This window comes from Microtus oregoni, unplaced genomic scaffold (assembly GCF_018167655.1).
Source record: "Microtus oregoni isolate MIOR12 unplaced genomic scaffold, Mior012 000016F_ref0000370, whole genome shotgun sequence".
NCBI classification, from domain to species: domain Eukaryota; kingdom Metazoa; phylum Chordata; class Mammalia; order Rodentia; family Cricetidae; genus Microtus; species Microtus oregoni.
The window spans coordinates 17,707,079-17,730,191 of record NW_024543075.1 but is presented as its reverse complement, the minus strand read 5'-3'; the positions used below and the strand labels follow the sequence as shown (position 1 = coordinate 17,730,191).

Genomic DNA, 23,113 nt, shown 5'->3' with positions numbered 1-23,113 from the left:
AAGCTAAAGGCATGACATCACGACATTCCCTGGAACAGAGACAGTTGTGAGCCAAGGTGTAAGAACTGAGAATCAAACCTTGGTCCTTTTAACCGCCCGGGCATCTCTCCAGCCTGTTTTTTGTTTTTTCTTTTTAATTACATTGTAGTTTTATTATTGGGGAGGGAGGTGGTTTACCTAGCACTGGGGAGGCAGAGGCATGTGGATCTCTGTGAGTTAAGACTAGCCTGGTCTACAGTGTGAATTCCAGGACAGCCAGAGTATAGGGAGACCTTGTCGCAAAACACAAAACCAAACCCCATCCAAACAATTCCTGGCTTTGTGCTAAGAAAGCACATGGTCATACCACCCTGAATGTTGTTTCCAATCTCAAAACCTAAGCCAGGCTGGGCCTGGTGGAGAGCTTGGCTGGGAGAACTACAAAGAACTCTGGCGAGCACCAATAGGGTTCAAAAGTGGTTGGGGCTCTCCAGAGAGTAGGTGTATTTTCATTTCCTACTGGTGCCCTATCAAATGACCACAACACAAGTGGCTTCACACAGATTTATTATCTTACAGTCCCAGAGTTCACGAGCCCACAGTTAGTTTCCCTGGGTACCACCGCTGTGCTGCGCATGTCTGGAAGAACCCATCTGTCTTTCTCATTTCTCCAGGCCACCTGCACCCTTCCATCTTTCAGACAGAGTCCTCTGCTCTCTTGCTGAGAGTCTCTCAGTTCCGTTTCCAGCATAAGGACCCAGTGATTACAATGGTCCCACACCAATAATCAAAGGTAATCTCCCAGTTTCAAAAATTCTCAATTTTGCTAAGCACTGTGGCCCACACCTTTAATCCCAACACTCAGGACTGGAGGCAAGCAGATCTCTTGTGAGTTCCAGGCCAGCCAAGGATACACAATGAGACCTCATCTCAAAAAATTTTAAAAAATTCTTAACTTCACCACATCTGCACGGCCCCTTTCCTCTATGGGTCTGGGTTCTGGAGGAGGCTATCCTTGGGGACTAATATTCTGCCCCTCCTCGATGTCATCAGTGAAGGGCACACAGAAAGGTAGCTCAAATCTGAGGCACCTGGAGGACACCTCAGGGAAGGACCTGGTGTCGTCTCAAACACTCACTCAGGCTACGGACTGGATTTCACTCACCCTAGGCATCAACTTTCCACTATTAAATATCTCTGAAAGAGATCCATCCTTTAACCAGTAACACCTTATAACTAACGTTAAGTAGATGTCTTACCACTAATGGGCTTCTCCAAGTCAGGAAATTGTGGTCTAGGCGGGCAGTGAACAGGGACTAATGCATCCAGCACCACAACCAAGCCAGAGCCCCTACTTTCCACATTCCCAGCCTAGCTCCTACGCCCTGCGGCTCTCAGGATACCTCTCATGTCCAGGATGCACAGGTGAGGGGGGCTCAGGACAGCACCGGCGGGCGAGAAGCACGGTCATTAGGACCGTGCCTGCCTCCCGCAGCACTCAGGACTCCTGGAGGGTACCAGCCCTATGCCAAAGATGTGGAAGCCTGGAAAATAGAAATTGCAGGACCCGAAAGGCCAAGGAAGAAAGAGCTTTATGCCAAGAAAGGTCAGGGAAGCAATTCACTGAGTCTGGGCCAGCTCTCTAATTTACTGTGTGATCTCCAGGAAGTCACTGCCCCTCTCTGTGCCTCTATACTGCATGGTGGCCCAAGCAGCTTTGAAAAGCTATGAGTGTACACTTCACCTATGAGCCATGGGAACTACTGCAAGGGACAGAAAAACCGGATGAGAGGGAAGAGGAGCTTCCATGTTTAAGAGGCTTCCTGTACACTCTCAATAGGGTCTCAAACTCTTCCACATGTCCCAGTAACAAGAGGGCTGACAGGCCAGAGAATCTAAGTCCTAAAAGCCAAAGGTCAGCAGAGCAGGACTTGCGGGGAGATGGGAGAAGAGTGACTGAGGGAATTTTACATGGCAAGTCACAGGACGCCAGACGGGCCCTACCACTGCCACCAAAGGTGAAGAACAAACTGAGCTGGTCCGAGACACGGGGAAAAGCACCTGAGGAGAGGCTCAAGAGAAACCCTGACTCCTGGCTCCAGGCTCTCAGCACAGTCCAGGCCCTGATGCACACACACTCAAGGCTTTTATTGGGAAAGAAAAACTGGCTGGAAAGTAGCCTCCAATATCCTCACTGCCCAGGGCAGCTGGCGCTTCCTCTGCCAAGTCCAAGAACAAAGGGGCTGCCACACTGGACCTTTAGCAGGCTCACGTGTAGAGATCAAAATCAATGCGTTTGGAATTGTAGAACTGACCACCTGGAGGGTCCAGCTTCCGGCAATAAACACCATCCGGGAAGTAGCCCTCACTCACCCAGGTCTGCAGAAAGAAAGGACAAAGCTGAAGAAAGGTGACAGAAGCTGGGACGGGGAGGTAAGGCAGAGAGGGACTCACCTGCATCTGGGCACTGGTGAACGGTCCGTACAGCTCAGCATCTCCCGTGTTCTCCCACTTGTATTCCCACATCACGTCCATCAGACCATCTCCCACGGCCTCTGCGTCTAGAACAACAAAGGTAGCGGGGCCTCAAGTGCTCAGTCTCCTGCCCACACTGTCCCTCCTGTGCCTTCTACACTTACCTTCTTTATGGGTAGGGGTTGGAGTTTCCAGTTCCCCCTCTGTCACTTCCTCAGCAAACATGTCCAGGGAGGGTGGAGGCGTGGGGTCATGGGACCCCTGGGTCCGACACCCCAACCCCTTCAGTCGCATGGCCAACCGTTCCCTTGTTTCCTGGTACACACCAAGATTGCCGCGAGCCACCATTTGATCAGCCAACCCAGAGAGCCGGTCTAGGCGCTGCGGGGAATTGGGCCGTCCAGTCCCCTTACTGTCCCCTTTGCCACCTCCTCGGGCCCCCAGGCGCCTAAGTGCCCCAGCCACTGTCTCTCTTGGCAACAACAGCTCTAAAAGTCCCTCCAGAAGGGCTTGGGCACTCATTGGAGTCTGCCCCACGCCGTCTTCCTCCTCTGAGTCTGAAACCTGGTGCTTATCAGGTGGCCGCTCCTTGATCTTCACCTGTAGGTGAAAGGTAATTCTTATTTCCTGCAAACTTCCACCAGGGCCCAGGCCCACCACCTGCATTTCACAGCCTCAGCCAAAAGAACTGAGCCTCACCCAGTCAATGTTGTCCAGCCAGCTGTCTCGGATCTGCGCGTCCTGGTTCAGGAAGTAGTTGCCGTCAGCATCAAAGTGGCCTTCCTCCATCTCTTCCTGCAGGTTGAAGGGTGTGATCCTCACACCCCCCTCACTAGGGAGAGTAGCTGCTTCCTGACCTGCACCAAAGACATGGGGGCCCCATGCGAGGCATGCAAAAACCAAACAGGCACACCTCCCCCCTCCACACTCTGACCTGTCCCCCCCAACACAGTTAGCTAACTTCGGGAATAGCTCACCTTCCACATCCTCTGAGGCCAGGATATCATACTTGCTGGAGCCTTCGTCATCGTCATCCTCCTCATCACTGTCTAAAGAGTGTTTGCTTTTGAAGCGGCTCCCAGGACCCCCTGCTCCAGCCACAGGGTCCACCAACTGTGAGTAGGAAGTAGCAAATGAGAAATACAACCGACTGGCTAGTTTCCCAAATATTCTAGGACCTGTATCCAAACAGGAAACCTTCCAAACCAGTGCACCGGGGAAAACTCTTTCTTCCGCGTCTCAGCGTTCCTCCCATCAGACGCCTCCCTCTTATTTCCCCTCAATGAGCCACAGTACTCAGGAGTCTCATCATCTCACCTTCTTTTTGGGAACACTGAGTTCATCTTCATCATCCTCATCTCCTACTCCTTGAAAAGTCACTTTCCTCTTTGGCATGACTGGCAGAACACTTCCTCCAGCTGGACCGGATAAAGAGAGGGTAAGGAAATTAGGGGAGGAGAGCCGGCGGCTAGAGTGCCCACACACACATTTTCTTGCTAAGTGCCAGGTCCCGCTTGAGAGAGGAAGGATCACTAAACCATCAGAAAGAGGCAGCAGGCAGGACGTCCGGTACTGGTTTAGCAATTCGGAGGCGCTGAAGGGAGGATACGTGAAGGACCTCCGCCCCCGCGTGGACCCTGTGGGTATCCCACCCAGGAGAGAAAGGGCTCCAGGACGTCATCGCTCCCTACCAGTCCGGGCTACAGAGCTCAACCAGCTCTCCCACCCGAGTGCCCTCAGAGGCCGGTCGGACCCAAGAGCTGGCGTCCTAGTTGCTTCGAACCCCCAACTCCACAGAGCAACCAGCTCGACCACGTCACATGCGGCGTACAAGTTACAGAGGAAGCAAATCCGCAGGTATCCGAACAGTACTCTTACCGGCCGGCGCTCACCTAGAAACCCAGAGCCAGGCGGGGAAGAAAAGGAAAGATGCCTTCGCCAGTATTACATCCGGGCCACTCGCCTCCATCACCCGGAAGGAGACTCTGGAGGGCGCCATGAGGGCCGGAAGTGGTTTCACTCCTCGCCTAAAGACTGTCGGTACTGGCGGATGTATACCATTAACTAAGGCTGTCTTCGAAGGAAGTGACGTAGGCTCACGTGAACTCCCGTACCTGCCTCGCCCGCTTGAGGATGGCGGGAAGTGTTTGTTATTCCTCTACAATGGAGGTTTTGCTGGGGACGTGGCGCTCTGTCTGCTTAAATAGGTGCCCAAGACCTGGATGGAGGGACAAAGCCGAGCGGAGGCTGTGGGTTCCAGTTTGACTTTATAGATAGGGTTCTTTGCTCCCAACAGCATTCAATAGGAACCCTGTGTTCCAAACTTGACAGTCCCAGCACCAGAGAAACAGGCAGAATTATTGTCGCGAGATTAAGGCCAATCGGTGATACGTGAGACCGTCTCTTAAAAACAACAAACAAAAACCCTTGCTTTTCTTCCTGAGTCCTATTTCTGATTGTCAGCACTTCGGCACTTTTCAAACCTAGCTTTTAGGACCCTGGGAGTCATTTGCCCCATGTCTTCCCTACTCAGTTCCTAGTTTTCGCAGTGGAACAGCCATAACAGGAAGTGGCACTGACATCGGCGCCTAGTATCCAGGCAGAAGTCCATAGCGCCCTGCTCTCTGGTTCACCCAGAAAAGTTCTTGAACCAGTTACCAAGTGAAGTCTACTCCGCCCCTTCCGCAAACTGCCGAGGTGCTGGAAGCTGGCTCCTGAAAAGGTGGAGCCAGGTAAAATCTGGACAGCAGGTCTAGATCTGGAGCTCTTAGGAACACCTCCACCCCCAGGCAAGATAGCTCAGGTGATCCTGCAGTAGCTGAATGAGGGCGGCCAGATGGACCACACCTTTCCCCTGCAGGATTTTCTCCATTCTGAATCACGACGAAATTTTTTGGAAGTGTGTCCTCAGTTTCTTCCATGGACACAGAACACAGGTCCTAGACCAGGAGGGCATCTTGCTACACAGAAAGGATCCTGAAACACCAGCTCTTAGCACTGCTGTTTCATCCCGGAGGGAACTTCCTCTTCTACCTAGAGATCACACACCCCTGAGCCTCATCCTGCTGAGAACTGCCTGCCATGAGGAGCTCCACCTTAGGACCAGAGGACCCCATCCCTTTACTATCCTGACCCCTGGGTAGAATCTGGGGTGGTAGCCGATGACACTACAAGGTAGCCACAGAAAACAAGAATTGGATGATTGGTTGTATGCACCTGCAGAGATGAACTGAAGACAGCTAGTCCACCCTAGAAGCCCAGTACCAGGAAGTGCACCAAGCTGCTGACCAAGAACCTGAAGACTGGCTTTGCAGTCCCCGTAGCCCTCCTTCAGCTTCCAGGAGTGCACAAGCATGTTGGAAAGGGGATCTCAGTGCTCTGAGCTGTGCAGAGGGCCCCAGGAAGCCAGTGATAGTGGAGGCAGCAGATCCCAAGCAAAGCTGAGGCAGGAGCTGGACCGCTAGGCTTGGGTAGTCTAGATGTACCTGCTAAGGTCAGAATGAGAGTGGAGACTCAGACTTTCTTCCTGGCTCCCTCCCCTTACCCCAAAGCCCTCTTTAAATAACAAGGCAGGAGACAGATCCAGGTATAACAGCAGGTTCTTTTTCCGGTTCCTCAAAGCGCCACAAAACCGCCACTGGGATGGGGACCAAGACAGAAGAGAATGTAAACATTGGGTTCCACCCCCTGTACTCAAGGGAAGACCCTTACTCAGAGAGGGGCTTGAAGGCTGGAAAGGAACAAAGTGAAAGACAGGCTTCCTAATGAGGCGGCAGAGAGGCTTGAGCATACAAAGCAAGTGGGTTAGGAGGGAGAGCAGGACACAGGTGGGAAGGAAATGGAGGACAACTGTACGTCCCCTTAAATAAACTGGAGTACAGGAGCACTGTGGAACACAGGTCAGAGCACCCCACCCCAGGCCAACCTGACCTTCTGTACATAATTACAACACAAGGATATCCAGGAGAGAAAAAATAGCCTTGGCCCCCAGTGGGGTGACAGGCAGGGCCCCAAAACAGGAAAAGGAACCTAGCTCCACCATCTAAGGGAAGCCGCTGGAGTGTAAGAATCTGCAACTGCTAACTGTCATTGCCAGAGTCACCCTGTGGTGACAAAAGGCAAATTCAGACAGTGCCCCAGAAGGAGTCCCGTAGGAGTGACAGAGACCCAAGCTGAGCCTAACTGGACGAAAGAGTCTCCAGACTTGGTCACTGCTACCCTAGGAAATATAACTGTCCCATGCACTGTGGCTGTCCAGGCCATGTAGGGATCAGCAGCTGGCAAGGAGTCAGGGGAATCAAGCCACTTTCCTCAGAAAAAGGAAGAGCCTGCCAAGGGAGCTGGGAGAACACCCCTGCTAGGTCTGCTCTTGACTGAGGAAAAAGGAAGAGGGCCATGTCATCCAGACCCAGCAAGAGGTCAGAAGTAAGCATCCTGCCGGGCTTCAGCTGCTGACCTGTCTCCACCATCATGGGGTGCTGGAGGCCCATCTGCCTTTTGACGCAAGGAAAGTTTCCGGCCTTGGCCTTTCTTCTCTTGTTTCTGCCGCTCCTTCTCCTGCTTCTGCTGTTCCTTCTCTTGTTCTTTTTCCCATTTTTGCCGCTCTTTTTCCTGTCTTTGCTGCTCCTTCTCTCGCTCTTTCTCCTGTTTCTGCCGTTCTTTCTCCTGTTTCTGCCGCTCTTTCTCCTGTTTCTGCCGCTCTTTCTCCTGCCGCCGGGTCTCCTTACTGGTGCCTAGTGGGGTGCTGTTGCCAGTGGGTGAAGGAAGGGATGGGTGTAGTCCCTCAGCAGTGACGACAGCCCCAGGAACAGGGCCAGCACTAGCCCTGCGGACAGGAGGTGGTGGGGAAGGAGCCCCTCCAGCTGCCCGGGAGCCTCTACTCTTAAGACTAGGGAGGCTGAGGAGGCTGGAGGAAGGGCCCAGGGGTGGCTGCTGCCGCCTGCGCTCCTCATGGATAGCTCGGGAGCCATGTAGTCGCCGTGAGGGCCGATACTGCAGCTCTCCCCTAGTTTCCCGCCACTTCTTCAGCTGGGTTGCATTCTCCCGCTCAATCAATGCTTCTGTCACTGGGAGGTTGGTTACCTAGACAGAAGACATGGGAGCCAGAGTATAGATGGGTTTGGATATGGGCTGAAGAGACCAAGGTGTGCTGAGGCTCAAGGCCTACCTCATGCACCAGGAAGTCCTCCTGCATACACTGTGGTGGCAGGTTTCGAAGCTGCTCCATGGTTTCATACATGCCTTGACAGGAGCGCAGCTTTTCCACAGAACCCAATGTGTGTCGCAGCAAGACAAGAGCCACTCGGAAGATGATCTTAACGCCTACAGGGTCAGAGAGGCGCACAAAGAGATCAGGTCCAGGATCTTAGCCTTTCTCATATAGGAAAGACAGCCCCTGTTGCTGTTAACTGCCCACCTTATAGGTGAAGAAAGTTGCTATAGGTTGCAGGTTTCTTAGAGGGCAAACAGACTCTAGGTTTGTGGCTTGAATCAAGATGGGTCCTGTTTTCCCTGTTAGTAGATTGCTTATTATAAAGCCTAGGCCCAACAATACTTTTGTCCATGGGCCACCAGTAATGTGACAAATCCTAGCCCCCGAGCCTAGGCAGCCACTGAAATACCTTCACAGAAAAACATGTCCCAGACACGCAGCACTGAAGCCCACGGGAGGGTGCGAGCAAAGATGCACATGAACCATTCTGTCATGTAGAGCACAGGGTCAATGCGCTGCCGCCGAAGGTGCCGATGTGCCAGTGGGGAAGCCCGGCGCAGGAGCGCAAAAAAGATCTCTCCATCCAATTGAATGGCCTCCTAGAAGTGGTGGGAAGAGCCATGAGAAATGGGTCTGGCTTGCTATGTTCCCCTCGGTACAATCAAACCTAAGAGGGTGTCTTAACCTCAGTGGTAGAGGAACGGAAGGACAAATGAGGCAAGGCAAGGACCTATGGCAGCCTTGGGGAAGGTCACAGCCCCAGGGCACCCAGCTTCCAGACACTCACCAGCCCTGCACTGTAGTAACCTGGGAGGTACTTGTCGCAGATCTGTACCAGGCACCAAAAGGCTTGCTAAGAAGGGCAAGAACAAGGAGGCAGGGATGGGGCCTGAGAAGCAGGGAGTAGGCAGCTCTCCCATCACCATGGTATGCCAAGATCTTCTCACCCCCACCCCAACCAGGTCCACATATGCTGACCTCCGCAGGCATGTGCATGAGCAGCACAGCAGCCACTGGGGCCTGGGCCTGACAGTAGCCCTCGTCAGGCCTGTAGATGGTATAGGCCTTCAGGATTCGGTACAGGTCCTGTTGCCTAAGGGGAGTGCAGAAGATGGCAATCATCAAACCTGCCCCTGCCCCTGGACCAGAACTCTCCTACAAGTTCCAAGCTAATCTCAGATCTTTACTACCACTTAGCCATCTACCTTCCCAGACCTGCGTACCAGAGGCTCAGCAAAGCATTCTAGGTCCTAGCCTTTCATCCTTGGCTGCATACCCCATAAGCTTCCTACCCACTTCCTCCTTGACCTACAACCACCCCCAAAGCAATCATGGTCATTTTCTCCAGGAACTTATCAATAACTACAATATTAGCCCTTCTCTGGAAGCAAGTGTGTTTAAACCCAGGACAGTCAATCAAGAGGGTTATCTGTTTCACTGGATTTTATCAGACCTCTTAGCATATCCAGTAGTCCTGGTTCTTAAAGGCCAGGAAACCAGCTGTACCCCACTTCTTACTCTTATCTCTACACTGAACCAGATCTGTGTCCTAGCCTTCTTTTCTTTGCTGAGTTCCTTCATATCTGATATTTCCATCTACTCCAAAACAGCTTCTCAAAGGGTAGCCACCAAGTCTGAGCCATACCATATCACGAACTTAATGGACACCTGTTCTTTCCCCACTCCACAGCTACTTCCTCTCTGACCTCTATCTCTTGTCCCAAAATATCTATTAACCTTCCAGATCTCCCTGCTTCCAGTCATACTGCTAATACTGCTTACATTAGCACCACCCCAAATCCAGTCATTCATATGTGACCATTTATATCTTATCTGCAACTACATCACTATTACTTTAAAAATTTGAGGTGGGGTTTCATGTAGCCCTTGCTCAAACCTGATCCTGAATTTCCGATCGTCCTACCGCCCTCTCTCCAGTACCAGGACTAAAGGTGTGCACCATCACACTTGTTTCCTGTGGGACTCAGAGTCACTCAGAACCATGTATGCTAGACAAGCATTCTACTGAATGAGATGTGTCCCACCCCTATTTACTTATTTTGGTATTTAATTCTCAAAATACAAACGAAATAACATATTTGACAATGCTGATTATTTTACGTAATAAAAGTAGCCCATATTGAACTAACACTAACAAAATACTGGGGGCTGGAGAGACGGCTCAGTAGTTAAGAGCACTTTTTGCTCTTGCAAAGGACCCAAGTTCAGCTACCAGTACCCACATACATGGTGACTCACAACCATCTGTAACTTCAGTTCCAGATGGTCCTGCACCTCTTCTGACATCCTCTGGTACCAGGCACACAAAAATGTAGCCTCGACCATATCCACCCCTCCGCCTATGACGAGATCCCAGCCTTTCTTTCAGCTATTAGTGTGCCATCTTTTCTGCTTCATCCGTTTTTCTATTAAATCATTAAATCAGCCTAGTAATAATCTGTTTTTTAAGTCTTTATTTCTTTTGCAGTGCTAGGTTTGAACCCAGTGCCTTGTGCATGCTAGGCAAACAAGCACTCTAGCACTGAGCTACATGTCCAGGCCTGCTGTCTCTTCTTATTTTTACTCACTGACGTTGTCAGGCTTGTGAGCCACCTCACCGGCTCTCACTTGTTGTGTCCCTTAATCCCACTCTCCTCTCCAAAAACTAACTCTTTCTTTCCTTACCTTGTCAGCCAGGGTGCTCTAGAAAACACTCTCACTGTCTCCTGCGCTCTTCTTCCTCCTACACTTTTGGCAGGCACTTGCCTACTGTTCCCCACAAAACTGCCTTCATCAGATCATTAATAAGCCCGCTGTAGTGGCTCACACCTTTAACCCCAGGACGGGAGAGGCTGAAGGCAGGAAGATTTTCAGAACTGCAAGACTGTCTCAAAAAAAAGTCACTACTGGGGCCTGGAGAGATGGCTCAGAGGTTAAGAGCACTGATTGCTCTTCCAGAGGTCCTGAGTTCAATTCCCAGCAACCACATACTGGCTCACAACCATCTATAATGAGATCTGGTACCCTCTTCTGGCATACAAACATGCATGGAAGGAATGTTGTATACATAATAAATAAATCTTTAAAAAAAAAAAAGTCACTACTGACTTACATAGTGTTACATCCAAGTTAGTTCTCAGATTTGGATTTACTCATCCCTCAGCACCATTTCCTGAAGTGGATTCTCGAGGCTATTTTTCACGTTGCTTTAGAAGTGAGGCTCTCCTCTTCCCTCTATAGCTTCAAGTCCTAAATGCCCTCTCTGTAATTTTTTCATCGTCTCATTCCCAACACCAACACACTGGTACTTCAGGGCTCAAGTCTTGCTTGTTTAGCCTTTTTTTTTTTTTTTTTTTTGAGACAGGTTTCACTATGCATGCCTGGCTGGTCTAAAACTCACAGGGATTCACCTGCCTCTGCCTACCCAGTACTGGAATTAAAATAAAAGTGTGCACCACCACACTAGGTCACACCTTCCTTTTGAGCTATACTTGAAGCTTTGTGATCACATCGAGTCCCCTGTGAGTCTAATCCCTCCATAAGCACACTTTCAATCCCTATTTATTCCCAATATAAACTCTTTCCCTGAAATCCAGACTTATAATATAGTGGGTACCCAACCTGCCTACATTCCCTGGATGTCCAATAAACAAGGCCCTCCTAGCCGCCTTTAATCCCAGCACTCCAGGAAGCAGAGGCAGGCAGATCTCTGTGAGTTCAAGGCCAGCCTGGTCTACAAGAACTAGTTCCAAGGCAGGCACCAAAGCTACAGAAAAACCCTGTCTCAAAACAAACAAATGAACAAAAAACAACCCCCCTCCTACTTTGCTACAGTCTTACTCTAGTCAAACTGTCCTGGAACTCAAGATGTATGTTAGGCTGACCTAAAAGTCATGACAATCCTCCTGCCTCAGGTTCCTAAGTATTGATTTTATGCCCAGCCCCCACCCCAACCCACAAAAATCCACCTGAGACTGTAGGCATGAGCTACCAAGCCTGACCCTAAAACTTCTGACATAACCCAAACCCCCTTTCCCCGCACCTCTCTGGTCTTGACTAGTAGGTAGCATGTCTGTCATACCTTCTGTCCCCACAGGCTCTCCATTCTCCCTTTTTTTTTAGATTTATTTATTTATTTATTATGTATACAACATTCCTTCCACGTATGCTTGCATGCCAGAAGAGGACACCAGATCTCATTATAGATGGCTGTGAGCCACCATGTGGTTGCTGGAAATTGAACTCAGGACCTCTGGAAGAGCAGTCAGTGCTCTTAACCTCTGAGCCATCTCTCCAGCCCTCCATTCTCTGTTAGTGTGCTAAAGTCCTCTCCACTACCTCACGTACAACATACTTTCCTTCATGTGGGACTGCCTATTCCCACAGGAAGACAGTTTGGGGGTTTGGGGTCATTGCAGCCATCTGTGACTGGAATAGTGCCTGACAGAGTAGTACTCAATTGTTATTTGTTAAACGATGATCATTTATTTAAGCTAGACATGGCAGTACATACCTATCTATAATCCCAGCATTTGGGTGGCAGAGATAGATAGATCTGATTTTTGAAGCCAGTATGATCTATATAGTCAGACCCTATCTCAAAGAAAAAACAAATAAATATATAATACTGTTTTTATATTACATAAAGAAAAATGTTCATCTAGGACTGAGAACGTAGCTCGGTGGTAGAACACTTGCCTAACGTGAGCTCCAACACAGCAGAAAGGTCACCTTGTATACTAATAAGGAGTGGTACCTGTATTTCATCTTGACGAAGCTTAACCTACAGAACAAAAAGCCAAGTGCCTTGGCTTTTAGTGATCTGGCCCAAACTTCCAGATTCAGCACTACAGAACCCCACTATCCAGACACTGCTTATAGAGTTCCTATGAAGGAAAACCCTGCCCTGCCCTAGCCCCAACTATCTTTCAAAACCCAGCACAAACAGAACCTCAATAGTCCTTGATGTGCTACACAAAGACCCGCATTAGACTGCTCCCTCATCAGACACTTCTTTTATCACTACTTGATACTCAATCGATTGTCAATCACTCCTCTAAGAGCCCTAGAGAGCAAGAATTGCTTGGACCAAGCCTTGTATCTACCCAGAACCTTCCACAGATGTCTGCTTACTGACCCACATAGTTAGCTCTTACCCATGCCCTCCTCGAGCAGCAAACATTTCATGGAAAGGGAACTGGCGATGTAAGTCCTTCTCAATCACATCCAGCCACTTGGGGTCCCCAGGGGCCCGTTCCAGCTCCTACAATGGGACAGCAGGGGTTACCTCAGGATCCAGGAGAACTGAGTTCTCCTGCAAAGACAGTGCCATGTGTCCCCAGACCTCGGAGTTGCACAAACCTCAAACTTGCCCGGGTTCTGCTCCAGGAGTTCCTTGCTATTAGACAGGTACTGCCAGGCCTTGGCTCTGAGAGAAGAGGGGATCCCTTTCCGGCAGCGCAGTTTTACCTAAGGCAGAGTAGCATCAGGGATGACAGCTTCAGGACTGGAATATTCTCCAAGCTTTCCCCACTAGCCATCAGGCTCCCAGAGACATTCCTCCCACGTGCCAGCTGTGACAAAGCTGGACCTGGCCTGGCTACAGTTTAAAGCTCCTCCCAAGGCTCAGCACCACTGATCTTCAATGTGTTAGGAGGGCAGATATTATTAGTTTCCTGGGCTTTCCATCAGCATTGCCCCTCCCCCACCCTTGCACATTGTCCAACCCACCACACAGCCCTCAAACCTTCTGGAAACGCCGTGACAGCCACTTATCCCAGTTATTGAACATTTCCAGCCATTTGAGCTCCCGTTGCCGAGCCACATCCACAGGAATAGAGCTCTCTCTGCAGAGTCAGGGTAAGTATGGAAGACGTCAGTGGGCTACTGGGGAAACTGAGCCAGCCAGCTGCCTCAGGCTCAACTGAGAAACTAGAAATTGTGCCATCCAGATGTCTGAATAGTTGGCCATCCAAAGCCTTGTCCGCCACACTTTAAGGACTTCCTTCTCTACTAGATCTTTACACACAGAATTTAAATCCCATTTCTGACACATCCAATTTTGGTAATACTGAAGATACATTCTGGCTAGTGATGCAGTTCAGTGGTACTGTGCTTATCTTGCATGTCAAAGGCCCTAAATTCAGTCCTAGCATTGCAAAAATAATAGTATTTAAACTTAAGCCACATTTTTGTATTAAATCTGGATCTAAGTTGTAGTTTTACCATTTATTCATTGTGTGACCTTGAGAAAGTCACTTAATTTTCCTAAGCCTCAATTTCCTCATTTGTAAGGTAGAAAAAATAACAATATCTACCTGAAAGGACCTGTAAGGTGCTATAGCAGGGGGCTCAGTCAGTATTCGTAATGAACTTACAAGATTTCTTAGACCATCCGTGACTTCCTCTCCTCTTTACAACCTCCCCAGATTCCCAAGCAAATGAACTCTCTTGCCCTGGTACTGTTCTGTCAGCTCCATGTTCAAGGTGCCCCCATTTGTCTGGCAATGGTTGGCTACTTATAAGAACCAGTTCCAGGAGAATGAAATGGAAGTGCAAGAATAGGTTTTAGAAATTCCACAGACTAAGTCAAGACCCATTTCTGTCTCTTAGAGCTGGAAGTCCTGACGTGTGTAACCTGGGGGTCATCCTCAGCTATAAACGGGATGCCACTATCTACAATTATGAGAACTAATAAGAAAAATGCAAAGTTAGGCATTGGTGATGCAGGTCTTTTAATCCTAGCACTTGGGAGACAGAGGCAGGTGGGGTCTCTGTGAGTTCGAAGCCAGTCTGGTCTACAAAGAGTTTCAGGACAGCCAGAGCTGTTACACAGAGAAACCCTGTCTCGAAAAACAAAACAACAAAAAAAGAGCATAAAAAGACTGTTAAATAGGAGCTTCTTGTATACTGATTTATTTTGAGCTAGGCGTTCCCTAAACAGAGACACCCTAAATCAGTTCCACTCTCAGAGGTGGGAAGATGAAGGTGCCTTCCTGTCCTTAGGAACACTGCAGCTTACAAACGGAGGAATGGCTGGAGAGAAAGCTCAGCTCTAAGAAACTGGATGTTCTTGCAGAGAACCAGGGTCCAGTTCCCAGCACCCACATGGCACCTAAAGAAGGTCTGCAGAAAACGTAGTTCAGAGGACCTGAAGCTCTGTTTCTCCCCGGGCACTACAAGCACATGATGCACACCGTGTGCAGACACAAATGCAGGTGAAACACTACATACATAAACACTGATCAAACCAAAACAGAAAGGGGAGCCACGTCCACTCTGACACGAGAAATCCAATGATAAAAACTCACACAAGTGTTAGTATTATGAGCACAGCAGGTATCAGCAGAAGGCTTCCTGGAGGAAAGGCCATCAGAAGTGTACCAGAAGGAGCAAAGAAAAAGGAGGAAGAGAAGGGGAAGAAGGGCATCCCTGGCAGGTGAAGAGGCCTGAATAATCCACTACTAATTTAGTACAGAGCCTGGCAGATTGGCGCTGAGAACAAAGTGGCTGGCATGGCTGGGCAGTACGGTGCCAGTGTGAAGGCTGAAGAGTGTGGACTTTACCCTGTAAGAGAAAGTGTTCATGCTAATGTATTACAATCAGCCTTGCCACAGACTCTAAAGTGACAAAGTTACAAAAAGAGAAATAGCACCCAGCACAGTGCCTGACATAGGAGCAATATTCTAAAACTGAATTTGACCCAAGTTCCTCTGACTAGTACTGAGCAATGTCCACTACTCACACAGATCCACGCTATTTGAGGTAGGCAACTCAAGTGTGCTAGTTTTGTTTCTTATGAACTGAAAAGAGTGCAGGAGAAAGGATCGGCATCAAACTTCAGTCAGAGTTCCACCTGTGCCCAATCAAGTTTTCTGAGTTTGCTTAGCTTATAAGCCCTGCCTAGATTACTCCCAGCCATCTTCCTGACTGACAGGCTCCTCAGCAGAAGTCTCACATCCAGGTGCTCACAAAACCCTCTGGTCTCTAGGCTTAACCCAAGCAACTGTACTGAAACCAACAGTTTAGGCATTCCCTCCAGATGAGTGCCTTCAAAGTACTACTTGAGTCTGCTCAGCACAGGCCTGGCTCCAGCATCCCCAGGCGATGCTCTGGGCTGAGCTAACCACGTTACTGATCAGCAGCAGGTTAAGGGAGCACAGAAACAATGGTAGGATCCAGAGAGGGAGAAGGAAGAAGGCAGAGCGATCACACCCCCACCTTAGGAGTGACTCAGGCCCCTCCCTGGAAGGAACTAGGAAAGCTCGACTAGGGCAGGGGAGATGAGGAAATGGGGAAGAGGCCACCCCCACCCCTTGCCTTCAGTGAAAAGACAAGCCTGCCCTGTCCCAGAAGCCCTGCCTTCAGGGCCTCCCCTCCATCAACCAGACTTCCTCACCCCACCATTCTGCCTGCTGCTTTTCTGAAGGCGCCTGCATCCTTCCTGCCCTCAGGGACCCAAGATCTCTACAGAACCCTCGTCCAACCAATCTTCCAGAGTATCTGACCTTTTAGTAATGGTTTCATACCAAGCAGCGAGTAGCTTCGCTGCTTAGCAGGTATCATCTCGCTCAACCCTTCAGTTCACAGGGGAAACCGAGGCACAGGGACAGGGGCGCCACTAGCTCAAGGACACTGGCCTAGGCAAGGTCTAGACTTAAACCCACATAGGTGACTGTCTTCATCCCGGACTCTGAAGCCACAGACACACCAGGATGCTCTGGGCACTACAGCTCCTGCTAATGACTCCCTGAGGCGGGCCTGGCCAGGGGCATCACTTCCCTTCCCCCCCCCCCACCCCAGTTTCCACAGGCAGCCCCACGGAGTGCCCACCGTGTACTCACAGGCTGCCCGAGTACTGGCTGCCCCCAAGGAAACCATACTTGTCCGTCTTGCGCAGGGCCAGCCCATTTATCTCCGAGTCTGAACCCATGGAGCTCACATCATCCGCCAAGGACTCCAAGGTCCCGGACATGAGGCTCACGGAATCCAAGTAGCTCAGGGAGTCCGGGGCCTGCCCTCGAGGCCCAGAGATGCCAGGTCCGAGGCTGGACGTGGAGCCCAGGTCTTGAAAGTTTTCAACAGGCTCCGGAGCTGGGGTCACCGTCACCACAGCCACCGGAGCCTCACCCGTCCCGGGAGGACCTGGGACAGGCCCCGAGGGGTCCTCGGGCGCCGGCCCTGCGGATGCTGATGTAGCAGCCCCATGTCCACCTGTCACCTGTCCTGCTCCACCCGGTGCAGTCACTCCTGAAGCCACTGTGGTTCCCGGCTTGGGGGCAAGCGGGGGTTTGGCAGTCAGGGCTCCAGGCGCCGTTCTGGAAGGGGTCCGAGTTGGAGTCCCTGGTCCTGGGACGGGCGAGGCTCGAGCCTCTTCCGTCTTCGGAGCGTCTGCTCCCGAAGCCAAGGCCACCGAGGTCTCCGCTCCTGCCTCTGTCCCTGGTGCAGGGGATTCTTGCGTCTTCGCGGCTTCGGGTGAGGCCTCCAGGGTCAGCACCACCAGCGTGCTGCCCGTGGCCGTCGTGGCCGTGGTCTGTGCCGACCCTGGAAGCCAGGCGGGCTGAGCCTCCCCGGGGACCACCAGGTCGACGGGAGCAGAAGTGGCCGTAGTCACTGGCGGTCCCGGTGCCACCACTAGTACCGGCCCGGCCCGGGAGCCCCGGGGCGGAGGCGAAGGGGCAGCGGAGGCGCCGTGACGGCGCGGCGGGGCCACCAGGGGCGCCGGGCCCGTCTCCATAGCCGTGGGCCGCCCCTCACATCCCCCCGCCGCGGAGGCCGCAGAAGGCGCCGCCCCTCAGGCCGCCCGGAGCAGCCCGCCCGGGCTGCAGAGAGGGCGAAGGGCGCGGCTCGGCGCGCGCCGGGGGCGGGGCGGGACCGGGCGGCAGGCGGCGGGCGGCGCGCGCAGGCGGGGCAGGGGTCGGGGGCGCTCGCGCCGGGGTCTCCCGGCCTCTCACCCTGCTCGCGCGCTCGCGCCGCCCCCTCCCAGCGAGGGGCCGGCTGCGACGACGCGCCTGCGCAGACGCCGAGGCGCCGCCAGAGTCTCGCCGGACTACGCCTGCGCGAGGGAAGGACCTCTCGCGCCCCCCTTTTTTCTTTTCTCCCGCCCCCTCCAGAGGACCTGGACAGATAATAGGAGAGAGAAAACTGGGTTCCTGCCAATCGCTGGGAGGGTGGGTGGGGTTGGAGGCGGGAAGAGGGTGGGTAGTCTAGAAAGAGGAAATGAAGAAGGCGGAGGCAGGACGAAGAAAATGGGCAATAGGAAAAAGGGACCCTGAGCCTCCTGGCCAATGAACACTGCTGAAGTGTGAGTGATCGCGGAAGGGCGGGGAATGAGGCTGGGGCTGGGCAGTAAGAGGTAGGGCCTAGGACCTCTTAGCCAATAGAAACGGAGAAAAGGGAACCAATGAAAAAAGGGCCGGGCGGTCAACTTGACCTACGGCCATGTCTATTCATGTACTGACAGCATCAACAGTCAATAGGAAGGGCTGAAGAATTCTTCGACTTCCTGAGATGGTCAGGAAGGAATGACACCTAGAGAGAGGCGGGCTGAACTTGTGCTTAACTTATCAGCCAATGACTGTCTCTCTTCATTTTGCAAAAGGGTAGGAAGAATAGCAAATGGTAGCTTCGAGGGGCAGGGTGCTGCCAGCAGGCGGTGCCAGAGCAAGAATAGTCAGTGACAACCAGAGACAAGCGCGAGAGGAGGTGACAGCTGGGGACATCTCTGAGAAGGAGCCTGGAGCATCATCGCTGCGGCTCCTAGCCAATAAGAGTTCCGTGCTGGCCTTCTTGGGTTTCCAAAAGGGCCTCCATTCATTCAGGTCCTGAGCTGCACCACAAACCTAGTGCCCTCATCCAGCACTCTCCACCGGGGTGCCTCTAATTAGACTATAGTCAGCCTCTTCTAAAAGGCTCGTTTCTCTGAATTCCCTACTTCAGGCAGGAATCCCGGACCAGGTTTCTCTAAGTTCTCATACATAAATTGAGCTTCTCCCCTGAACGCTGCGATTTCTCAAACCTTATCCCTCTGAATGCTGCTTCATTCTGAGGCGGGAGGGGAGGGATGTTTCCATATCAGAACCCAAATCTGTGAATCCTCAGTACCTTGAACCCTCCATATCTATATTCCTGTTCTTTGGAGGATTCAAGAACCAAGCCCTGTCGTTATCACATCGCTTTAGAACTCAGTGTCTACCAACCTAGACTCCAATTTCATGAGCCCTCAAGGTTGCCCTCAGACCAAAATCACAAAGATCAGGATCAGACCTTATGAGCACTGATCTTCTAGCTTCTACACACCGCTTCCTCTGGCCTCTGTTCTCTTGAGCCCCCAAATGAACACAGCATCTACACTCTGAAATTCTCCTGAGCCCTGCTCTCCACTTCCCAGTTCCCCCCTAGCTTTTGAGTTGTGAGGCTCCCCAGTCTTGCTGGCTCACTACCCCACTCCCAACTCAAGCCCAGACCCTGTAATGACCTGTTGGGTCTTTTTCTCCACTTCCCCACCTTCCACCTGATTCAAGTTTACTGAGCATGCCCCCTGGCCCATTCCCTTTTTAGAGTCTTTCTCTCCTCCCGGAACCCACTAATGAGTGGGCTCCTCCATGACGTAGACCCCCACGGTACCCATATAAGGCAAAACAGCTGCCAAGTAAAGCAGGGGCGGGGGGGGGGGGCTTGCAGGAGGCCAAGGGCAGCTGCTAAGTTTAGGGTGGCTCTTTCTCTCTTCTTAGAGACAACAGGTGGCTAGGCCCCAGTGCCCAGAAAAGAAAATGTCTTAGTGGCATTGGCATGGACTGGAGGAGGGGAGGGAGGAGACACATTCCTCAGGACATCAGGTCCTAAAGGGAGCAGGAGATGGGTGTCACTGCCAACCTGGGGTTTCCTCTGCTGCTGTTGCCCTAGACCTCCATTGCATGGAGAAGAATGTGGCACTGGGGCCCAGAACTTTATGAGAAGGGACCTCAAAGTCACAAAGTCAGCCAAACTAGTTCTTTTCCAGGAAGGAGAAGTCACTGGCTGTGCTACCTAGGGAGAAGGTGACAGCTAGCACTTCCCTCTTGGGGCCTTTGTCACTTCTCTTCTGAGGTCCAGCCTCGATTATTCAACCCTTCCCAAGTTCACCGGCATCTCTGCTTGTCATTGAACACCCCGCAGTATCTGGTGGCCAACCCTGAACATCTAGCCCCATCACAATCCTGGCGAACCTAACAGCCGACCTTTCACTGTCCCGACCTTTGCCCACGTGCTGTGCCTTCTGTCTTGCATGTCTGACCATCAGCCCTCACCTGAATCACTTCCTTAGCTTTCCGCTGAGTTCTGTTACTGCCATCACTTGCTTACTTACTAAAGCGAACCCACAAAGTCAAGTACATTGTAGGTCTGCATTAAATGCTCACTAAGTTTGGATCTGAGCCACCCCACTTAGGGGCCCAAGGTCTGGTTCTTTTCCCCCAGAACTATGGATTGGTGGGGCCTCTCTGATTTCTGGCACAATCCAGTCCCCTTTGGGGAGAAAGAACATCTCTTTCTGCCTATCCTAATGAGACTTGCATCCCAAGACTTACTCCCTCCTCCCTTTCTGGGTTCCAGCTGCTGCAGGCCTCCAAGAAAGGAGAGGCCCCTGAGCTGGGCTATTTTAGTATCTGGGGTGGGTATCTGCAGGGCTAAGGTTACCATGGTATGTTAAGGGCTGTGGGGACAGGACTATATAACCCCAGAAGAGCTGCCCCAAGCAGATCCTCTGCCTTTTCCAGCAGGAGCCACTGCCTTGCCCCCAGGAGATCTAAGATATGGTGAGTGCACATCCCCAGCCACAGTCCAAAGCCACTAACTCAGGGTAGCCTCACCCTTCAAAAAGAAAAACAAGTTGGTGTTTCTCAGTCCAACTACCAGATGAGGTATGGATGGTCTCTCAGCACCAGAGTGGAGCAGAGGGTGCAGGGGCTGAAGGACTCAGTCAAGGACAGCATGCTTGGATGGTCACCCGTGGGAAGTGGGGGGTCAGAGCTGCTCAAAGTCTGCTCCATCCTTTCTGTACTCATCTCTAAAGTCCTCGGGCCAGTGAGATGATCCCACTCCCATCCGATAAGTGAGAAGTAGAGGTTCAGATAGGGACAGGGAATAGATTAAGCTAGCAGGTATGAGCGCCAGGTTAGCAGGCCCAGAGTCCTGAGAAGGGTGCTTGTTGGACAGGATGAAGGGACCCGGGAGCTATAGCTGGGATGTAAGAGATACAGCCAAAATGAGCCCTCTTAGCCAAGATGCACCAAAAAAGAGAAAGAGAGTTTAGAAAAAAGGACTCAAAGAACTCTGAATCTGATCAGGCATGGTGTTATATGGCCATAATTCCAGCTGTTTCCAAGACTGAGGGAGTAGGATCACTGGGGTCCAGGAGTTCTAGACCAGCCTGAGCAACATGAGGAGACCTGGTCTCAAAAGAAAAAGAAAAAAGAAAGACAGGGAAGGAGGAGCTGGGGGTGGTGATGAATGTCTTTAATCCCAAGACTCGGGAGAATTAGATGCCTCTCTGCAAGGTCAGGAGAGCCAAGGTCTACGCAATGAGCTCCGGGGCTAACTAGTGAGACCAATGTCTTATTTTTTTCCTTTGTGGTTTTATCTGCCTGCTTCTGTTGGGATTAGCCCGCACCTGATTTAAGAAAAAGAGGGAGGTGGGAATGTAACTCTGTGACTGGTGGTGCTTGACTGGCCACAGAATAAAATCAGACCTGGCCGCCTAGGATGCTGACCCTGGTAACTGCACTTGGAGGTCGAGACGGAGGCAAGCAAACAGAAGGTCAGGTTATCCTCAGCCAAGTAGCAAGTCTAGGGGCTACCGCATGAGACCCAGCCTTTAATGACAACAGAAGTCTGGTCTACCTCCCAGGAGGGAGGTACAGGAACTGCTGGCAATCGCTCCTTCTCAACCTCTACCCTCACAGGCACCCAAGAAGGCCAAGAGAAGGGCAGCAGCAGAAGGGAGCTCCAATGTCTTCTCCATGTTCGACCAGACTCAGATCCAGGAGTTCAAGGAGGTGAGCAAGGGAAGCTAAAGAAAGTCCCCATCCCCCACCTCCGGAAAGTGCACCTGTTGAGGGGAGGTTTAGAATTCCTCCCCCTCCTCGTGAAGGGTGGGGGGGGGGGTCAGCTGGCTGAGAGCCAAAATCTGATATGCCTGGGGCAGCACTGCTGAAGCCTCGGGCCCATTCCTGGCTTCACCTGTCCCCACCCCTACCCTCCACAGGCTTTTACTGTAATTGACCAGAATCGAGATGGCATTATCGACAAGGAGGATCTCCGGGACACCTTTGCAGCCATGGGTGAGCCCCCTACTCCCGCCCATAGACAGTGAAAGCTATGAAAGCTGAGGGGACTCCAGTGGCTTCTGGTCCCCAGCACCCAGCTCCAATCCCTGCTGCTCACCCCGTTCAGGCCGTCTCAATGTGAAGAATGAGGAACTCGACGCCATGATGAAGGAAGCCAGTGGGCCCATCAACTTCACTGTCTTCCTGACCATGTTTGGGGAGAAGCTGAAGGGTTAGTAAAATGTCCTCGGTTCGAGGCCCTAGTTCCATCTTCCCAGACCTTCAGGGGCTCGCTGAACTCATGTGTCCTCTGACCCTTCAGGTGCGGACCCTGAGGATGTGATCACCGGAGCCTTCAAGGTCCTGGACCCAGAGGGCAAGGGTACCATCAAGAAGCAGTTGTGAGTGGCCCCCTTCAATAGCTCCTTAGGTTCCTATGTCAGAGCTCGAGGTTGGCGGAATGAGAGAACAGCAAGGACTGGGCGACAGGTTGCATTTTCACAGCGACTAAGGAGAGAAACTTGAGACAGGAGGTCACAGCATTTGGGAGAGAGCCAGACTAAAAAGAGCCACCCTGGTTTCAGCGAAGAATGGGGTAACAGGAAGGAAATGAGAGGGGATAGGATTTATAAACCCAATCTCACCTCCCAAATGTTACCTTCTCAGCCTGGAGGAGTTGCTCACAACACAGTGTGACAGATTTTCCCAGGAGGAGGTGAGTTGGGGAGGGCCTGGGAAGAGGGAGAACTCGGGCAGTGGGAGTTTGAGGACCGCTCCTAAACTTACTCCTACACCTTCCCACAGATCAAGAACATGTGGGCAGCCTTCCCTCCAGATGTGGGCGGCAACGTAGACTACAAGAACATCTGCTATGTCATCACACACGGTGACGCTAAGGACCAGGAATAGGGAACCCAAGGTCTCAGAAGACCTACACAGGCATCTAGCCTCCCCAACTCTCACCCGACCCCCAATAAAACTCAACTGGTCTTTGTTTCTTATTGGTGGCAACTTCATTTTGTTTAAGCGCGAACTCAGGCGGGAGGTTGAAGCACCGCCCAGCAAGACAGGAGTGGCTAACAATGGACTAACTAGAAGCCAGAAGGCCCGCAGCGGGCAGCCCCATTCCTGCTGGGAAGAAGAC

At 51.7% G+C, this 23,113-nt stretch overlaps 3 protein-coding genes across 5 annotated transcripts; 1 reads left to right on the top strand and 2 right to left on the bottom strand.

Annotated features, from left to right (window-relative positions):
* Nucleotides 1-529: 529 nt before the first annotated feature.
* Nucleotides 530-4,458, bottom strand: Cd2bp2 (CD2 cytoplasmic tail binding protein 2). 3 transcript variants are annotated; one of them, XM_041667066.1, is made up of 7 exons: nt 4,347-4,458; nt 3,772-3,872; nt 3,432-3,567; nt 3,154-3,311; nt 2,619-3,054; nt 2,434-2,540; nt 530-2,358 (listed from the first exon to the last, which is right to left on the bottom strand). In XM_041667066.1, the coding sequence occupies exons 2-7, from the start codon at nt 3,847-3,849 to the stop codon at nt 2,248-2,250; spliced, it is 1,026 nt and encodes a 341-aa protein (XP_041523000.1). In that variant the 5' UTR covers nt 3,850-3,872; nt 4,347-4,458; the 3' UTR covers nt 530-2,247. The 3 variants fall into 3 exon arrangements, with proteins under 3 accessions (XP_041523000.1, XP_041523001.1, XP_041523002.1); XM_041667067.1 differs by having other exon boundaries at nt 4,333-4,420; XM_041667068.1 differs by lacking the exon at nt 4,347-4,458 and adding an exon at nt 4,146-4,164.
* A 1,579-nt stretch (nt 4,459-6,037) lies between these two features.
* On the bottom strand, nt 6,038-17,710 carry Tbc1d10b (TBC1 domain family member 10B). Its single transcript, XM_041666618.1, has 9 exons — nt 16,510-17,710; nt 13,413-13,512; nt 13,028-13,135; nt 12,823-12,929; nt 8,645-8,759; nt 8,454-8,519; nt 8,076-8,265; nt 7,622-7,776; nt 6,038-7,536 (listed from the first exon to the last, which is right to left on the bottom strand). The coding sequence occupies exons 1-9, from the start codon at nt 17,400-17,402 to the stop codon at nt 6,874-6,876; spliced, it is 2,397 nt and encodes a 798-aa protein (XP_041522552.1). The 5' UTR covers nt 17,403-17,710; the 3' UTR covers nt 6,038-6,873.
* Nucleotides 17,711-20,349: 2,639 nt separating this feature from the next.
* Mylpf (myosin light chain, phosphorylatable, fast skeletal muscle) lies at nt 20,350-22,970 on the top strand. Its single transcript, XM_041666816.1, has 7 exons — nt 20,350-20,460; nt 21,607-21,699; nt 21,909-21,984; nt 22,097-22,201; nt 22,292-22,370; nt 22,636-22,684; nt 22,774-22,970. Exons 1-7 carry the CDS (start codon nt 20,458-20,460, stop codon nt 22,876-22,878), a joined length of 510 nt encoding a protein of 169 aa, XP_041522750.1. The 5' UTR covers nt 20,350-20,457; the 3' UTR covers nt 22,879-22,970.
* Nucleotides 22,971-23,113: the final 143 nt, after the last annotated feature.